Source organism: Natator depressus, chromosome 3, assembly GCF_965152275.1.
Source record: "Natator depressus isolate rNatDep1 chromosome 3, rNatDep2.hap1, whole genome shotgun sequence".
Taxonomy (NCBI): domain Eukaryota; kingdom Metazoa; phylum Chordata; order Testudines; family Cheloniidae; genus Natator; species Natator depressus.
Window position 1 is genome coordinate 190,740,169 of NC_134236.1, and position 20,366 is coordinate 190,760,534.

General features: G+C 45.1%; 1 protein-coding gene across 1 annotated transcript in view; it reads left to right on the plus strand.

The window, feature by feature from the left end:
* PCSK2 (proprotein convertase subtilisin/kexin type 2) overlaps positions 1-20,366 on the plus strand; it is a 203,848-nt gene that overhangs the window by 145,465 nt on the left and 38,017 nt on the right. Inside the window, exons 6-8 of the mRNA XM_074949536.1 lie at positions 495-571; positions 14,981-15,069; positions 19,313-19,488. Of these exons, the coding sequence (XP_074805637.1) occupies positions 495-571; positions 14,981-15,069; positions 19,313-19,488 (342 nt within the window). The remainder of the gene's footprint in view (positions 1-494; positions 572-14,980; positions 15,070-19,312; positions 19,489-20,366) is intronic.

Here is a 20,366-nt window from a genome sequence, read left to right on the forward strand (position 1 = left end):
TGGCCCTTGCTGCTATCAATTCGGCCTAGCAGAAGGGTTACACCTACTTCAGTCTCTGGGTCACCATGGGCAAGTCATGCCATGTCTTTGTGCCTCAGTTCCCCCCAAATGGGGACAAGGACATTTACCCACCTTTTACAGTGCTTTGAGATATTTGTATTACAACTGTTGGGCATTATTATAATTATTATTATTGTTGTTTGTATTAGAGTGGAGCTCATCCTGACTCTGCTTACATAGGAATAGTACCAAGCACCAGCCCATGCTGCTTGCATACTATTTTGAGGAAAGTTCATCTCAGACATTTCATGTGGTAACTAATAATAGCTGAGGTGTGTTATGTCCAGCGTATCAGGTATATTAGACGACACTCCGATGGATAAAATAGAAAAAGGGGAGTTTATTAACATTTTACAAGTTGCCTCATTCTGCATTCTGTTTTGCTTTGTTGGCCTGTTTTCATGCTGACTCATTAAAATATTTGTGTTTTCCAGAATGCCAAAGCCAGCTACGACTTCAGCAGTAACGATCCCTACCCATATCCCCGCTACACAGATGACTGGTTTAACAGGTAATAGAGCTCAGTCAGCTGTCACTTCAGGTATTAGGAAATCATAAGGCTCTGCTGATAATTTCAGTGTCTGTCTCGCCACTAAACTATGTGGTTTTCAGCACAGAAGCTGCTGTGTTGCTATCGTCTGAAGATTAGATATTGCAGTTTTCACACTGATTTTTTTTATCTAGTGTGTTCTCCTGGGAACCTCTTCTATCACTCTGATCAGCCGAGTTATGGTATATAAAGTGTTTGCTACTCCAGAAAGACGAAGGCATGCCTGAAATGTTTGTGTAGGTGATAATTGTATATAATTTTCTGACTGCTAACTGAAGAAGTCATGATACCTAGGTCTGAATTTATGCTTCATACCAATTTTGTATTGTTCTCCTTCCTCCATCATCATGTCTCACCCACAGCCTTCATGTTATTTTAAAGGGAGCAATATGGAGGCTGGGATCCTATGAGCAGCGGGGAATCTGCCAGGAAAGGAATTTGAGGAAAAACCTGAAAACACATGTAAAGTTCCCACAGTTTGCCATGGTGCCCCATGACCACAGTCCCTAACCTCAGGCTACTCCCGCCATCAAATGACGAATATCTCACTGAACACAGCAGGGGATCAATTAGGGTGACCAGAAAGTAAGTGTGAAAAATCGGGACGGGGGTGTGGGGTAATTGGCACCTATATAAGAAAAAGCCCCAAATATTGGGACCGTCCCTATAAAATCAGGACATCTGGTCACCCTAGGGACAATATGGTCATTTACTGATGAGCCTCAGGGGTAGGACAGGTGATGGAGCAGCCTGTATTCCCTCTTCGCCTTCTTTGGTGTCACACCCAGGGGAGATATGCACAAATCTGGCACTGGAATACATCAGAAGAGGCCTACCACTCTCCCTGCTGCTACCTCCAAGGTGAGCTTTGCCCTTACTATAGCCTCAAAACCTTTAATGGACTTCAGGTTCTCTGCCTAGCAGTGTCACCTCCTGCCTTTGTAAGGGATTTGAAAACCAGCTGAAAATGCATTCCATAAGTAAGCAGCGTCTGTTTTCTTGGGTAGTCCAATAACAAGTTCCATAACACCTGTATCTTACCTGGAGAAGTGGACAGTGGATCTCACATAAGCTCTAGGATCATCAGCTGTCATGTCTCCTGCCTTTGTGCATGAGGAATGATGCCACCTGGAAACAGGGGGGGTCCCTTCCTAATTGCTCCATATTCCTTTGTGGGGTACCAGTCCCCCCAAACCTGTGACAGTCCTACCCCCTCATCTGAGAGGGGCCCGCTCTCATCAGGCAGGCTGCCAACCTATGGGCCACCGATGCCAATGATTTTGCCAGGTCAGCCCACATCCCTGGGCAGGATGTCTGAGGGAGGAGGGACCTGAGTTGCCGTTTTGCCCCACTGCACTGAGATTGGCAATTCCCTCCTTCAGTGCCTGAAGGCTGCTGACAAACTCCACTGCTGCATCCTCAGGATGTCTGAAGGGCTCTTGGCAGATTATGGGTGTGAGGCGCAGGCCCAGGGCCACTCACCCACTCCTCATCATCTCTGTCCACCTCTGAGGCTTGGACCCTCACTATTTTCAACCTCAGACCCCAAATCCATCTCTTCCACCTCCTATAGGAGGGGTTCTGGATCCTAACCAGGAAGGACACCCTCTTTTGACTCACCACTATCTGCAAAATGAACTATCCCTGCTGAGGTCCCAGCTCCTGCCCAGCTGCTCCTCTCGACTTGTGACTCTCCTCCTGCGCCTGTGGCAGGCACATTGGTCCTTGACTGATCTCCAGTCCCGCGAAAACTGAGTACATCCTGGCCCCTGCTCTGCCTCTACCCCCAAAGGTCCCGCCTCTGCTCTGCCTCTTCCCTCGAGGTCCTGCACCTGCTCTGCCTCTTTCCTTAAGGCCCCACCCCGGCTCACTCTTCTCCCTCAACCCCTTTCCTCATTGCTTAATCCTCTCCACCTCCCTCCCTCCCTCCCCACCCTCAGCTGGGCTCCCTCTCCTCCGGGGCTGGGACAGGAGCTGCAGCCCCTGACATGGAGCCTACCCACCCATGAGATGCAGGTAGGAGGCAGTGAGTAACCCTTTCTCTGCTGTAACAGAGCCAAATAGGCTCCATGTGACCTCTTCTGGGAACTGGGGAATGCTGGCCAATGAGCACCCCTGTCTCCCAGCTGGCCAATGGGTGCCAGAGACTCCCAGGGGGAGGAGCTATGTATTTTGCTTTGGTGAGTGTGTCCCTCCCTTGCCGCTGGGACAGTCCCCCTTTCACCACTGGCCCCATCAATTTCTCCCACCCAGTGTTGTGGATGGGTAGCATTTGGTAATATTTAGGGGCAGATCCTTAACTGATGTAAGAGTTGTACATGGCTAGCTTTTCAAAGAATGGACTATCAGGGTCCAATTTTGCTCTACTTGCAGTCAATGATAAAGTAAATGACTTCAATGCATGCAAGAAGAAACTGCAAAGTGAAATATTTTTACATAAAGAAAATATTTCTCTGTGAACAATTTAAGTGATTTGTGTAACAGGAAGTGGAGAACTTTTAAAAAACAGGAACCAGGGGGCTTTTGTTAGCAGGCAGCTGCATGTGCAAAATGTCATTAGATTTTTAAAAGACTCAGGGAGAGGTGTTCATGCTCAGAGTATTACATTCACCACAGCTGCTTTGCTTGTAAATGCAGATACCTCTTCTAACTCATGCTATTTAAGACAGCCAAAAATCTCTGTCACCTTAATTCTAATAGACAGTGGTCTCTGAAACCATGGCATAGTGAGGAATAGGAATTTGGGAGGGCCCCTGTTTATGGTAGATGAGCAATGACCAGATAGCTTGGCTGGGCCCCTTTTTGGCTCCAGCTTCCTGGGCCCCTTTTCCTAACCCAGCTACCCATTCCCCATCACCTCTTGTGTCATGGTCTGCACCCCACACCACAGAAGCAGCAGCCTCTGCTTCTCTCTGTCACACAGTTGCAGCTGCCTGGCTCTGACTGCTGGCTCCCAGGGTGTACGGTTCCACCGATACAGGCTCTTGCAGGGAATCTGTGTTTCCCAAGTTGTGTGCCTCTTCCCTCCCCATTGGGTAGTGGCAGGAGCAGTTACTGACTGAGTTGGAACAGCTGGGGGAGAGGGAGATGCTCCCAGGGTCAGAGTCTTTCTGTCTCTTTGCCCAGCCCCGGACCAATCTGCTGCTGCTCTTACAGGAAAGGGTGCATGTGGGGGGGTGTCACACAAGCTCATATTTGGGTGGGCCTGGGTGTTGATTGGGAGGGTTGTGGCCTACCCATGTTACACCCCTGCACTAAGGCCCAGAGGGATGGTGTCTGCGGTGCTGTGTGGCCCAGTGTGTAGGGCACTTGCCAGGGAATTAGGAGGACTTGGGTTCTGCTCCCAGTTCTGTTCCTAACCTACTGCTTGATGCTGATCAAGTCACCTCTCTATTTCCCTTCCTACTCTTCCTTTCCCTATTCAGAAGGTGAGCGCTTCAGGGTCTCTTGCTATGTGTATTATACAGAGGAGCTGTGAAAATATTAGCTTTTTCAATTTGCTGGCACTTCCAAAAAAGTGGATGGGGGAGATTCATTTCACGTCAAACCAAAAATCAAAAAATTTGGTGGCTTGAAAAGTAAAAAAATCATTTTAGGTTGAAATAAATTTTGTGTTTGACCAAATGAAATTCCATTTTGATTTTGAGTCTTTTTCAGCACTTTCAAACAAATTAAATAGATTTGAAGGACATTTTGAAACAAAAGATTGTTGCAAACCAAAAAATCAAAATGTTGAATTTCAAAAATGTTGAGACAAAACATTTCAGTTTTTTTGGGTTGGTTTTTTTTTTTAACATGAACCATTCAGCAAAACTGACATGAATTTGCAAAATGTTTTGGGTTGCCAAATCTGCATTTTTCACTCCAGAAAAGTTTTGACCAAAATTTTTTGCCCAACTCTACTGTATAGTGCCCAATATAATGGGGTTCCTTCTCAGCTGGGGCCTTTAAGTCCTACTGTAATATAAATAAATAGTTAGAGACAGCTTATTCCAACTATACGGCCCTATAAATATTAACACTTTATATTCTCCATGTTCCCTCCCCCTCTGCCGGATATTAGTTTGTCAAACATATTAAGTACTTCTGAAGTACTTGTTGGTCAGAGTTACTGTCATAAATATAAAGGGAAGGTAACCACCTTTCTGTCCACAGTGCTATAAAATCCCTCCTGGCCAGAGGCAAAACCCTTTCACCAGTAAAGGGTTAAGAAGCTAAGATAACCTCACTGGCACCTGATCAAAATGACCAATGAGGAGACAAGACACTTTCAAAGCTGGAGGGGGGTGGGGGGGACAAAGGGTCTGTCTGTCTGTGTGATGCTTTTGCCGGGAACAGATCAGGAATGCAGCTCAGAACTCCTGTAAAAAGTTAGTAAGTAATCTAGCTAAAAACGCGTTAGATTTCTTTTGTTTAATGGCTGGTAAAATAGCTGTGCTGGATGGAATGTATATTCCTGTTTTTGTTTCTTTTTGTAACTTAAGGTTTTGCCTAGAGGGATTCTCTATGTTTTGACTCTGATTACCCTGTAAGATATTTACCTTCCTGATTTTACAGAGGTGATTCTTTTACCTTTTCTTTAATTAAAATTCTTCTTTTAAGAACCTGATTGTTTTTCCATTGTTCTTAAGATCCAAGGGTTTGGGTCTGTGTTCACCTGTACAAATTGATGAGGATTTTTATCAAGCCTTCCCCAGGAAAGGGGGTGTAGGGCTTGGGGGGATATTTTGTGGGAAGACGTCTCCAAGTGGGCTCTTTCCCTGTTCTTTGTTTAACACGCTTGGTGGTGGCAGCATAGGGTTCAAGGACAAGGCAAAGTTTGTACTTTGAGGAAGTTTTTAACCTAAGCTGGTAAGAATAAACTTCGGGGGTCTTTCATGCAGGTCCCCACATCTGTACCCTAGAGTTCAGAGTGGGGAAGGAACCTTGACATGGTGGCAGAACGGTGGGATCATTTTGAGATCATTTTTAGATCATTTTTAGATTTTTTTTAGATCATTTTGAGATAATTTTGAACCAGAAGCAGCAGATATTAAAAGGTTTTGTAAAAGAGGATTGCAGCTGTAAATTCTATGTCTCTGCCTGGGGGGACAGAGCAGCAGGCATAACAAAGGGATCTTTCTTTTTTGAGCTGGAGTTTTCTCGACCTAAAGGCAGGGTAGTTAACCTCCTGCAGGGAAATTCATAAGTTTTTCACAGACCTGAAGAGGTTTTTTTTTAAATCTAAGAGCAGCTAGAGGGGTTATCTGTCTATTTGCCTGGAGACAAAGGAGTTAGCTATTCTCAGCCTCCAGAAAAATCCTTTAAAAAAAAAAACTATCAGAGAACATAGGTATCACATTACAGCACAGCAAAATTTTACAAGCCAGTTTTTTTGTGGTTTTCTTTCTAACTCTCGGGTGTAAAGTTAGTTAAAAACAGAGAGGCTATGATGACAGAAACCAAGACAAAACACAAACTGGAGTTAACCAGAATGGAGGCAGTGAAAGAGGCAGAAAAAGCCCTAGAGGCTGCCCACAGGAGAGCTAGGGAGGCAAAGGACAAAGAAATGGAGGCTGCAAAAGAGGCAGAAAAAATCTAAGAGGCTGCCCACAGGAGAGCTATGGAGACAAGGGGAAAAGAACTGGAGGAGAAGGAAAAAGAGAAGAAGCATGCACTGGAGATGGAGAAGGCAAAGGCTCAGCAGAATATACCAACAAACCGTAGCAATCCTTCTCCAGGTACCACTTCCCATCCCAGAAAGTTCCCCACCTACAAGGCAGGCGATGATACCGAGGCCTTCTTAGAAAATTTCAAAAGGGCCTGCCTTGGGTACAGCATCTCTACAGACCAGTACATGGTAGAGCTGAGGCCACAGCTCAGTGAACCCTTAGCTGAGGTGGCGGCTGAAATGCCTAAGGAACACATGAACAAGTATGAACTGTTTGAAACCCAGGCGAGAGTCAGAATGGGGCTAACACCCAAGCATTCCTGTTGGCGGTTCAGAGCCCTAAGGTGGAAACCAGATGTGTCATTTACCCGACATGCCTACCACATTTGTGAAACATTGGGATGCCTGGATATCAGGAGCAAGTCTTAAATCTCCAGAAGATTTGCCCTTCCTAATGCAAATGGAGAAGTTTTTAGAGGGTGTTCCTGAGGAAATAGAAAGATACATCCTAGATGGGAAGCCCAAAACTGTAACCAAGGCGGGGGAGATTGGAGCAAATGGGTGGAGGTGGCAGAAAAAAATAAACTGGTCGCAGTTGGAGCGGATACCAGAAGGGACAACCTCAGACCAAACTCTACTACCGGGGCAGCCCAAGGCCCCAACTACCCCCCAAGGAACCCTCCAGACACCTTCTCGTCCCGCCACACCATTCTCCAGCAACCCACCTCACCCCAGTGACCCGTCAGCTGGACGATGTTTTAAATGTAACGAGCTGGGGCATGTAAAGGCCAACTGCCCCAAGAACATCAACAGATTACAGTTCATTGCACCAGAATCACACCAAAGGTCCTCAGGCCCAGATACCTCCCAGATACCCTCGGAGCGGAGGGAAACTGTGAGTATGGGCGGGAAGAAGGTCACTGTGTGGAGGGACACTGGAGCACAAGTGTCAGCTATCCATGCTTCCTTAGTGGACCCCAATTTAATCGATGTGGCCAGAGATCCAAGTGACGATTCAATCCTCCAAGTCAAACACTTTTGACTTGCCTACAGCCAAGTTGCCTGTCCAGTACAAAGGCTGGTCAGGAACGTGGACTTTTGCAGTCTATGATGATTATCCCATCCCCATGCTGTTGGGGGAAGACTTGGCCAATCATGTGAAGCTAGCCAAGAGGGTGGGAATGGTCACCTGCAGCCAGGCTAAGCAAGCTGTCACACCTAGCTCTATTCCGGAAACTTCTACCAGGACCCGGTCAGAGGTGATGGAACCGGACCCCATGCCAACATCAGCAGCAGCAGCAGTGGATCCAGTCCCAGAGACCCAGACAGAGCCAGTCCCAGAACCGGAACCGGCGGAACAACCAGCACCAGAACCATTGCCAGCACTGAATCCAGTACTTGCAACCCCAACACCAGAGGGCCCCACCGAACCTACACCAGCAGCAGCAGATAACCCTACACAAGAAGATCAGCCAGAGCCTGAACCCCAACATAGTGCACCAGTAGAGAGCGGTTCACCATCAACGGAAACAGCCCCATCACCTGCATCGCTTCCAGAGGGACCAAGCCTAGGTCCACAATCCAGTGAGGAACTGATGTCTCCAGCATCAAGGGAACAGTTCCAGACCAAACAGGAAGCAGATAAAAGCCTCCAGAGAGCTTGGACGGCAGCACGGAGCAACCCACCACCTCTCAGCTCTTCTAGTCAATCCAGGTTTGTTGTAGAAAGAGGACTTTTATACAAGGAAGCTCTTTCTGGTGGACACCAGGAATACTGGCATCCTCAGAGACAGTTGGTAGTTCCAACTAAGTACCAGGTAAAGCTATTAAGCTTAGCTCACGATCATCCTAGTGGCCATGCTGGGGTGAACAGAACCAAAGACCTTTTGGGAAAGTCGTTCCACTGGGAGGGAATGGGCAAGGATGTTTCTACCTATGTCCAGTCTTGTGAGGTGTGCCAAAGAGTGGGAAAACCCCAAGACTAGGTCAAAGCCCCTCTCCAGCCACTCCCCATCATTGAGGTTCCATTTCAGCGCGTAGCTGTGGATATTCTGGGTCCTTTTCTGAAAAAGACACCCAGAGGAAAGCAATACATACTGACTTTCATAGATTTTGCCACCCGATGGCCGGAAGCAGTAGCTCTAAGAAACACCAGGGCTAAAAGTGTGTGCCAGGCACTAACAGACATTTTTGCCAGGGTAGGTTGGCCCTCTGACATCCTCCTCGATGGAACTAATTTCCTGGCAGGAACTATGGAAATCCTTTGGGAAGCTCATGGGGTGAATCACTTAGTTTCCACCTCTTACCATCATCAAACAAATGGCCTGGTGGAGAAGTTTAATGGAACTTTGGGGGGCATGATACGTAAATTCGTAAATGAGCACTCCAATGATTGGGACCTAGTGTTTCAGCAGTTGCTCTTTGCCTGCAGAGCTGTACCACATCGCAGTTTAGGGTTTTCCCCATTTGAACTTGTACATGGCCACAAGGTTAAGGGGCCATTACAGTTGGTGAAGCAGCAGTGGGAGGGGTTTACACCTTCTCCAGGAACTAACATTCTGGACTTTGTAACCAACCTACAAAACACCCTCCGAACCTCTTTAGCCCTTGCTAAAGAAAACCTACAGGATGCTCAAAAAGAGCAAAAAACCTGGTATGATAAACATGCCAGAGAGCGTTCCTTCAAAGTAGGGGACCAGATCATGGTCTTAAAGGCGCTCCAGGCCCATAAAATGGAAGCATTGTGGGAAGGGCCATTCACGGTCCAAGAGCGCCTGGGAGCTGTTAATTGTCTCATAGCATTCCCCACCTCCAACTGAAACCCTAAGGTGTACCATATTAATTCTCTAAAGCCCTTTTATTCCAGAGAATTAAAGGTTTGTCAGTTTACAGCCCAGGGAGGAGATGACACTGAGTGGCCTTAAGGTGTCTACTACGAAGGGAAAAGTGATGGTGGCATGGAAGAGGTGAGCCTCTCCATGACGCTTGGGCGTATGCAGTGACAGCAGATCAAGGAGCTGTGCACTAGCTACGCGCCGATATTCTCAGCCACCCCAGGACTCACTGAACGGGCATACCACTCCATTGACACAGGTAATGCTCGCCCAATTAAAGTCCAACCTTATCGGGTGTCTCCTCAAGCTATAACTGCTATAGAACGGGAGATGCAGGGTATGCTACAGATGGGTGTAATCTGCCCCTCTGGCAGTGCATGGGCATCTCCCGTATTTCTAGTTCCCAAACCAGATGGGAGACATGTTTTTGCGTGGACTATCGTAAGATAAGTGCTGTAACTCACCCAGACAACTATCCAATGCCACACAAAGATGAACTATTGGAGAAACTGGGACAGGCCCAGTTCATCTCTACCTTGGACTTAACCAAGGGGTACTGGCAGGTACCGCTAGATGAATCCGCCAAGGAAAGGTCAGCCTTCACCACACATGTCGGGCTGTATGAATTTAATATGCTCCCTTTTGGGCTGCGGAATGCACCCGCCACCTTCCAAAGACTTGTAGATGGTCTCCTAGCGGGATTAGGAGAATATGCATTCACCTACCTTGACGATGTGGCCATATTTTTGGATTCCTGGGCAGAACACCTGGAACACCTACAAAACATCTTTGAGTGCATAAGGGAGGCAGGACTAACTGTTAAGGCTAAGAAGTGTCAAATAGGCCTAAACAGAGTGACGTACCTTGGACACCAGGTGGGTCAAGGAACTATCACTCCCCTACAGGCCAAAGTGGATGCTATCCAAAAGTGGGCTGTCCCAAAGTCAAAGAAACAGGTTCAGTCCTTCTTAGGCTTGGCCGGATGTTACAGGTGATTTGTACTGCAATACAGCCAAATCGCCGCCCCACTGACAGACCTACCAAAAAGAAACAGCCAAATGCCGTTCAGTGGACCGAAGAGTGTCAGAAGACCTTTAACCAGCTTAAATCGACACTCATGTCTGACCCTGTACTAAGGGCCCCAGACTTTGACAGACAGTTCCTAGTAACCACAGATACGTCCGAGCATGGTATGGGAGCAGTCTTAATGCAGGAAGGACCAAATCAAGAGTTCCATCATGTCATGTTTCTCAGCAAGAAGCTGTCTGAGGGGGAAAGCCATTGGTCAGTCAGTGAAAAAGAATGTTACGCCATTGTCTAAGCTCTGGAAAAGCTACACCAATACGTTTGGGGATGGCGTTTCCACGTGCAAACCGACCATGCTGCGCTACAGTGGCTTCATACCGCCATGGGAAATAACAAAAAACTTATTCGGTGGAGTTTAGCTCTCCAAGATTTTGATTTCGACATCCAACACATCTCAGGAGCTTCTAACAAAGTAGCTGATGCACTCTCCCGTGAAAGTTTCCCAGAATCAACTGGTTAAAATCGTCCTTGAGATGTGGAAATTATTTTTATTCTTTATACACTTGGTAGTATATTTAGAGGTGCATGTGTCTTATTAACTCTGTTTTCTCCTAGAGCTCCAGGAAGAAATCACAGCCAGTGTTTCACCCTATCTGTGATTTGGGGGGGCGTGTCATAAATATAAAGGGAAGGGTAACCACCTTTCTGTTCACAGTGCTATAAAATCCCTCCTGGCCAGAGGCAAAACCCTTTCACCAGTAAAGGGTTAAGAAGCTAAGATAACCTCACTGGCACCTGATCAAAATGACCAATGAGGAGGCAAGATACTTTCAAAGCTGGAGGGGGGCGGAACAAAGGGTCTGTCTGTCTGTGTGATGCTTTTGCCGGGAACAGATCAGGAATGCAGCTCAGAACTCCTGTAAAAAGTTAGTAAGTAATCTAGTTAGAAACGCGTTAGATTTCTTTTGTTTAATGGCTGGTAAAATAGCTGTGCTGGATGGAATGTATATTCCTGTTTTTGTTTCTTTTTGTAACTTAAGGTTTTGCCTAGAGGGATTCTCTATGTTTTGACTCTGATTACCCTGTAAGATATTTACCTTCCTGATTTTACAGAGGTGATTCTTTTACCTTTTCTTTAATTAAAATTCTTCTTTTAAGAACCTGATTGTTTTTCCATTGTTCTTAAGATCCAAGGGTTTGGGTCTGTGTTCACCTGTACAAATTGATGAGGATTTTTATCAAGCCTTCTCCAGGAAAGGGGGTGTAGGGCTTGGGGGGATATTTTGTGGGAAGACGTCTCCAAGTGGGCTCTTTCCCTGTTCTTTGTTTAACACGCTTGGTGTTGGCAGCATAGGGTTCAAGGACAAGGCAAAGTTTGTACCTTGGGGAAGTTTTTAACCTAAGCTGGTAAGAATAAGCTTCGGGGGTCTTTCATGCAGGTCCCCACATCTGTACCCTAGAGTTCAGAGTGGGGAAGGAACCTTGACAGTTACAATTACCCTTCACCTCTATTTATTAAAGGCCATACCTGCACTTTTCCCTCTCATAGTTTTCAGTCAATATAATGAGAACAACATAATGGATAATTGGGTATTTGTATAAACAGATGCAGCAGCTTTTTCTGTTAAATTGACTACTCCTGAGGGCATTCTGCTCCAAAAAATTAAATTCTGCCCCCAAAATTAATTTTTTGTGCACAATATTTTAAAATTCTGCAAAATTTTGCAATTTTTATTTGTCAAATAAATGTGGAGGCTCCAGCATGGCATTGGAGAGCACAGGTCACTGGCTGCTCAGAGGTGAGAGATGACTGTGCAGCTATCCCATCCCAAGACACAGACTCAGCGGTGAGGCTGCACCCAAACCTGACACAGCGCAAGGACTGGGCCTGCCCCAGAAGCACCACAGAGCTCTGGCCCTCCGTGCCAGGTGCACCAGGTGTGGGCAGGCAGGCTCAGCAGGGCAGGATCCAAGTATGGAGGGGCTGGAGGGGCTTAGTGTGGGGGGAATCCGGGTGTGGGTTGAGAGGGCTATAGTGTGGAGCAATCTGGGTGCGGACGGCTCAGTGTGGGATCTGGGCGCGGGGGGAATCTGGATGCAGAGGGGCTTGTTGGGGGGTTCTGGGTGCAACAGTAATGGGACTCTGCAGGGGGATCCAGGTGAAGGTGTTTGGGGCTCAGTGGGGGGTCTGAGTGGGGGGGCTCAGTGAGGAGGGTCCAGATGCTGGGGGAGTGCGGATCAGTGGAGTTGAGATCCAGGTGCAGCTGGTTGGGGCTCGGTAGGGTTGGGATCCGGGTGCGGGTGGCTCTTTGGGGTGATCCAGGTGCAGTGGGAGTGGGGCTCATCGGGAGGGTCTGAGTATGAGGGGGCATGGGGGTTGGACGGATGGGAGAGCAGCTCCCTGTACAGTGATCCCTCCCCCTGCAGCTGAGCAGCGATGGGTGCAGGAAGCGCGGGGGTGGGGGTGGGAGTCTGCAGAGCTTCCTTCAGCCAGGGGAGAAATCTGGGGCTGGGTATGACCTGGCGTTTTTAGAAAGTTTTTGAACATCGCAGCTTCCCTGTGTGATGGGTTGTCACTCCCCAGGGTACAGTCTGGGAGCAGTGTCACACCCTATATCCTACAAGTGACTAGATAATGAATGCCCAGCCACGCTGTAGCCTTTTCAGTTATTTTAACAAGGATAGTCAAGGAAAACCTTCTGAGTTAGTGACAGAAATTTATCCAGCAGATGTACAAGAAACGTATTTCAATCTTTTCCCTGCCCAAAGAGCCTTCAGAAAAGGGTCCCGAAACAGGCATAAGACTTTCACGGTGGTGGGATATTTGGAAACCAGTCATTTTCCTACAATAGATGTATCTCTAAAAAAATAAGCTAGGAAATATTACAGGAAAAGGAATACATGATCCCAAGATTTCTCACACCTCTGTTGTACTAGCCTTTTCAACCTGCACTTTGAGGGAGAGAGAAAGAAGATAGAGGCTGAATTTTAAAAAAGAAATAAAACAAAATAATCCTGCTGCCTCAGGGTATAGAGCATATGAGTGTATGTGGCCTTTATAATATGGTAACACTAATGTTGTGAGCCACCAGGATACTACAGAGATAACCACAATATACATGCATAGAGGGTAATATAATTTAGATGTAGAAAATATCCCGTCTGCTAAAACATGGTAAACTTTAAAAAAAATCACTCAAAATATATATTTATTTTATTGGAGAGAAAAACCAGACGCCATCCCTCCCTCCCCCCATTAAGCCTACAAGCCTAACTTGTGTGACAGGGTCGGTCCAGATGGTTACAGGAGAGTAATAGAAAGCAGATATATTAGCCCCAAGCTAAGTAGGTCCCTTTTCCTTGGGTAAGGTAACAGGTAAGGTTCCAGAATAATCAGGAACCTTCTGGAGACAATTAAGACAGGCTGATTAGAACACCTGCAGCCAATCAAGAGACTGCTAGAGTCAATTAAGGCAGGCTAATCAGGGCACCTGGGTTTTAAAAAGGAGCTCACTTCAGTTTGTGATGTGCGTGTGAGGAGCTGGGAGCAAGAGGCACTAGGAGCTGAGAGTGAGAACGCGGAGTGTTGGAGGACTGAGGAGTACATGCATTATCAGACACCAGGAGGAAGGTCCTGTGGTGAGGCTAAAGAAGGTGTTGGGAGGAGGCCATGGAGAAGTAGCTCAGGGAGTTGTAACTGTCGCACAGCTGTTCCAGGAGGCACTCTAGACAGCTGCATTTCACAGGGTCCTGGGCTGGAACCCGGAGTAGAGGGTGGGCCTGGGTTCCCCCCAAATCTGGTCAGACACAGGAGGAGTCAACCTGGACTGTGGGTTCAGAAAAACGGCCAAGCTGAGGGCTGCCGTGAAGCTCCCAGGTGAGCAAATCCACCAATAAGCGCAAGACCCACCAAGGTAGCACAGGAACTTTGTCACAATTGGTACATATTTTCAGCATTAATTTATTAATGATTTAAAAACACTTTGAAGATGAAAAATATGATTGAAGCACAATGGGCTGATTTTGAACCTGGGACCTTCCGTGCCAAAGCACAGACCTGTCCTACATGAGTGTAAAGAAATCACTTTATTAGCTAACGGCAGTAGTGGGCTGGTATCTTCTCTGTGGACTACCCGCTAAAGGAGGATGAGACACATACAGCACCCTGCCTAAGTTGGCAATGCTTTTGCAGCTGGTGTGTCGTGACTGCTGCGTCACATGCTGACCCGCATTGTCACATTATTTCCCTGTGCTCCCCCGTCTGTGTGTTGCATCCATCTGCTGCTTCTTTAGATTGTGAGCTCTTCAGGGCAGGGGCAGTCAGTTTGCTTTGTGTTTGTACAGCGCCTAGCACAATCGGGCCCTGATCCGTGGGGGGCCTTTAGGTGTTACCATAACATGCAAAATAAATAATAAATGTGCTAAGTACTATTATTATATGCTGTTGAAGTGCTAAGTATTAAGATTATCATTAGACCACTCTTTCCAGTGCTATTTTTACTGTTCACCAAGATAGAGCCTGCTTGAAAAACTGGATTCTAAAAAGGGCTGAACAACTTTACACCTAAATTGAGCATAATTATGCAGGTTTATATTAGAATAAACATCCTTCAGGCTTTAGAGGGTAAACTGGTTACTTCACATACAGCACTGTGCAGTTTGCTAAGTGCCGCAATGGAGTTTTGCTTTCTTCTGGAGCATCTGGTGTTAACTGGGACAAGAAGCAAGATACCAGTCTTGATTAACCAATGGCCTGATCCAGCATGCTCCTAATGGTGTGTGATACTATATGTGCAAACTGGGTAATAATGTTGATCAGGAGCAGTGGTTTACATGGTCTCTCTCTATTCATCTTTGCAGTCATGGAACCAGGTGTGCAGGGGAAGTGTCAGCTGCAGCAAACAATAACATCTGTGGAGTTGGCGTGGCATACAACTCGAAGGTGGCAGGTATGATACCAATACAGTGAGAAACCCCAATCCTGTTCTCCTCGCTCAGATTTTCCTTTGGGTAAGGCTCCCACTGTAGATCACGGGAGCTTTGCCCAGGTAAGGACTGCAGGATTTGGTCCAGACTTTGTACTTCTGTCACAGAAGTTTTAAGTGCTAAACATTTAACAAGGGGCATCTCCCCTTCTCTTTTTCCACTCTCCTATATTGTTAATATACATACCGGTAATTATTTTACAAGGGGCATGGCGTTCCTTCTGCTCATTCTCATTTCAAGTCCTGTTTTCATACTGATTTCAATATGAGCTAACTTATTTCTCCTTTTGTGTACTGTTGTGGGTCTTATCTGAATCAAATCTAAATGTGCAACCGAAGAAATATACTGGTAGTTGTACTTAATATGATGCAGAGATGAGCTGCCTCAGATTTTTTTCCTATCAGTTGTGCATCTCAGTAAAAGCAAAATCCACTCCATTACCCTGAACTTATTCTAGGTTTGCATGGGGCCAGATACTCCGCTGGTGTAAATCAATGTAGCTAATGTTGATGGTTGTTGACCCCGGTTGACAGTTTGGCTCCTGGAGTTCATGCACAGTGATTTCTGTTCTGACCATTTGGCTGGCCTCCCTTTTTGCTGTTATATCTGAATGATCACCACATCCAGATCCATAAAACAATAAGCTTCCCAAATCGGGCACGTGCCCAGAAGCAAAATCTCCATGATGCAATGGCAAAGCAATTTCTACTAGGCAATTAAGCTAAGACAGTTGTATCATTTTATAATTGGCCCCAAGTCGCACTCTCACAAGGAGTATCGTTTTTTATCTGCCACTCAAAATGGTACAAAACTCTGTCCTGACTAGGAAAACCCAAGGAAAATCATAGAAATCATTGAATTTTAGGGCTGGAAGGAACCTCAAGAGGACATGTAGTTCATCCCCCCAGCACTGAGGCAGGATTAAGTAAACATAGACCATCCTAGACCAAAGTTATACCTAGATCACAGGCTTTCTGCTTTGCGCTTTACTAAATAAGCCATGACTAGGCTTATAACAGTAAAAAATAAAAGCAAACAAATGAACAAAAAAAAAAAACCTTCCAACAAATAAAAAGCCAGGAGTTATGGAAAGGATATAAACACTCATGTTTCAGGAAGTGTTTTAATCACTTCTGACTAGTGAGACTTAAAAAGGAACTTTCTGTGGGCAATCCATCCCATAGTTGCCTAATATAGGATTTTTTTTTGCAAGGATTTGTGAAGCAATGGTCATCAGTCACTCTTGGTGACAAGATACAGGACTTGGTGCTTGTCTACATGGTGGGGTAATGCACTCTCTGGGGGTGTGATTTCTAAAGTGCTCTAACATATTATGTATTAATTGTAAAAAGAAAAAAGAAAAGGAGTACTTGTGGCACCTTAGAGACTAACCAGTTTATTTGAGCATGAGCTTTCGTGAGCTACAGCTCACTTCATCGGATGCATAGCATATCGTGGAAACTGCAGGTCTGTGTAGACCCTGCTGGTTCACTTTCATGTAGTGCTGTTTGAAACAGGACCACATTAAAGAGCTCTAGGGAATCTTTAGTGTACAGCCGCAGAGTCTACACAGACCAATTAATGCACAACACATTAATGTGCTTTAGAAATCTCACACTATAGAGGGTGTTACCCCACTGTGGCCCTAGATGGACCACTGGCCTGAACCCAGTCTGACAGTTCCTGTGTTCCTATGCTAAGCAAATTATCACTACAAATCATGATCAAGAAAACTAATTGAAATGGTATTATTTGTTCAGGAAACCTGCCCTCAAAAACCAAAAATCAACGAGCATGTACAAAGTGCTATTTCAACTTCTGACACTTTACTTGCAATGAATGAACTTTAAAGGGTTTGGATGATGAGTCTGGTCTAGATATGCACCCCAGAAAGGGGTAGGGGTGGCTATGGTATGGATGTGGATGTGTGCGTATGCATGGGAAAATACACAATAGCAGCCAGAGTTCTTGGATCTGCATAAATTGAGTTGAAAATCTTGTAAGAACTGGGTTTCTTATGAGATATCTGTTACTTCCTGCTTCCTTTCAGCCAGTTACTTATTAAAGTGTACAGGTCTTCATGACTGCAGGTTGTTCTAGCCTCTCTCCACTGCAGTGCTAGACCTTCTCTTCAAAATCTGAAGGGAAGGAGTGGTGTTATTGTTTTAGTTGAGGCAGTCAGTGAGACATGAAGTTCAAATTTAGATGTAGCATTGCATTGAGAAGGGACCTAATGCATGTCACCATTGTTCAGTAATTACACACATTGATCAGAGAAGGGCACAAAACACAGTATTTATATTCTGATATTGAACACCCACATTTGCATTCATTCGGTTCTGGGCGTTTGGTTCAGGGCTATCTCTACTATTAATGCAACTCTGTAACCTTAAGCCAGTTATTTAGAAGCTACACAGCAAAGCCCTTGGGCTGTACTGATGTCCTACAGAAGCTGTAACAAGTTACCATACTTGTCAATTTCCTAACCAAATTCCATTTTGCGGTACATTTATTTTAAGGCAAACAACATCCCATGTTTCTAAACTGAGAAAAGCTCTGGTTTATTACTGAGGTCTGTAGCACCACCAAGGGGCCAGTGGAAATCAGTAAATCCATCAAACCTCTGGAGGAAGCTGCTATGTTTATGACATGTCTCTGGGTCCCATCCTCAACAGGTGTAAAGTGGCGTAGGATGTCAGAGCCAGCTGAGGCTCTGGCCCCTAACTTTTTCACCTTTGATCCCACTTTTCTGTATTGAAGTCAAATCTGATGATTTGGCTCACATTTTAGCTCTATCTGGGTACGCTCTTGTCATCGTCTGTGAAATTCAGCAGTTTCAAGTCACAGACATTCATGCCAGCCTTTGTTTCTTTGAGTTTATGCGGGATCTCACACCCTGAGTTTCAGAAAATGACAATTTGTTGAAAACAAAATTGTTCAACTTGAAACATTTTTGAGAAAATAAGTTTTCAAATTGTCAAAATGGTCATGTAAGCATTTAAAACATGAAAGATTCCAGTTTTCCAATTCAAAACAACTATTTGTTTAAAAATTGAGCTTATTATATTTTAAAAAAAATAAAAACTGGTCAAAATCAAAATGAAATATTTCAAAATTATGGAAATAAAAAGTTTTGATTGACCTCAACCATTTTTTCCCCAGGTTTTTAAGATTTCAACTTTTCTGTCCTGTTCAGAATATTTTGAGGGACAGGAAATTTGTTTCCCACCCAGCTGTATGTTGTTTGTTGTTGTTGTTCCAGTCCATTCCTAGTTTAAAACATTGAAAACTACTGAGTTCCCTCCCAAAGCCATACATGGAATGAGTTTACTTTAAGCCATTCCAGGTTACTCTTGTCTCAGGCAAGACTCAATGAAAGGTCTCTAACCCTCAGCCTGGCCTGTGTTTGGGTTTGTAATGAATCATGATTTAGTGTTGTCCCAAAAAAGGCTTGCGTTGCCCCAATCATCATACTCTTTGGCTTGGTTGGAGCTGGAATTCAGAGACAAAATTAAATCAGCCGATACTGGAAGTTATCCAAAAAACTTCTTCAGAACAATAGCCATGTTTCCCTACTGCACATGCATACAAATGTGCAGGTGTCATTATTTCCATATAAGACATTAGCAGGTTTCCCTCTCCTTTCTGATCATAAACACCATCCCATATTGTGGAGAAAGAGAAGGGAACACCTGTTGGGAGATGAATGAAGTATATAACATGTGAGTGAATGTGATTTAGTGGTTAGGGTAGAGTACTGTGTCAGAGTTTTGTGCTCTAGTCCTTGATTTTTCCACTGACTTTCTGTGTGATCTTGGTCAGATCACATAATTTCTGTCTCAGCTTCCCCGTCTGTAAAACATGTGTAATGACTCTTTCTTTACAGAGCGTGTGAAGTTTAATTGTTTCTTCATGTGTTTGGAAACACTTGGATGAAAGGAGCTGTAGAATTGCAAAGTTCAATAGTAGAACCAGTAATAAACCACTCGCTCCTTTCTGTGCCCCCACTTCATTGCTAGAACTGTATGCTTTGATGATAACGCTCTGTTGTACAGACTGGAATCTGCACTTTTAGTACAAAATTATCGTGGGACTGAAATAACCAGTGAGCTGTAATGCCTGAAACTGCAGGTATAAATCAGACCCTGAGCCGAGACCCTGTCTTTGGCAATTCATAATTCATGTTTCTGTTGATTACATTGACAGGTATCCGAATGCTGGACCAGCCTTTTATGACAGACATTATTGAGGCTTCCTCTATCAGTCACATGCCTCAAGTCATAGATATATATAGTGCCAGCTGGGGGCCAACTGATAACGGAAAGACTGTGGATGGACCTAGAGAGCTAACTTTGCAAGCCATGGCAGATGGTGTGAACAAGGTAATGTTTTTGTTAAAGAAGCTGGGGAAGATGACTGTAATGCTTACACGCACTGGGCATTGAAAGTACTGCATATGGGTAGGTCAAAACTCTTCAGATCGCTTCTGAACATTGCAGAACACCATCTGATTATGTCAGGCTGTCCCAATTATTGATTTATTGCTCACAAATCTTTGCCATGGTCTGCACTAGCAGGTTGTTCCTCCTGCAGTACCAATGCTTGCTTATATTTGTTCACTGGTCTCAGGACACAGTTTGACTACACTAAAATCTCTCTCTCTAAATCAACTTGCATGTATTTGTTCTGCTCTATCATATGGGATCACAGTCAAAATGTAAAAGACCTATCAGATCATTGTCTCTAAATGTCCTCCAACACAAGACATGTGATTTGTAAAGCTGGCACAACTCTGGCTCTTTCTGTGTGTCACCAGTTTCATTATCACATTTTGAAGTTGTACTGTCTTTCAGTCATTTATAGATAACCCTCATTGCAAAGGTGATGCACGGTAATTGCATTGTGGCCATTGGGGTTTTCATCTATTAGAAGCTCTCTGATCCCCTGTACATAAGCTCACCTCCTCCATGCTAGAATCCCTCTTTAATCCCCCTTCTATCTCGTGATCTGCCTCTCGGATGTTGTCTCTTTCTTCCCACCATTGGGCCAGATATAAGCAGGAAAGTGAGCATTAGCGATGAGCATGCATCAGTACTGGTTACGGAAAGAACTGACTGGAGAGACAGAGCAAGGAGGTGAGACAATCTACAAAGAGGTGGGTAGGGAGCAAAAGTGAATTGACTTTAAGATTCTTCTTCAGAGGGATCAAATGCTGAGGGGAAATCAGAGCTACTGTTTATACTAACAGAATAGTATGTAC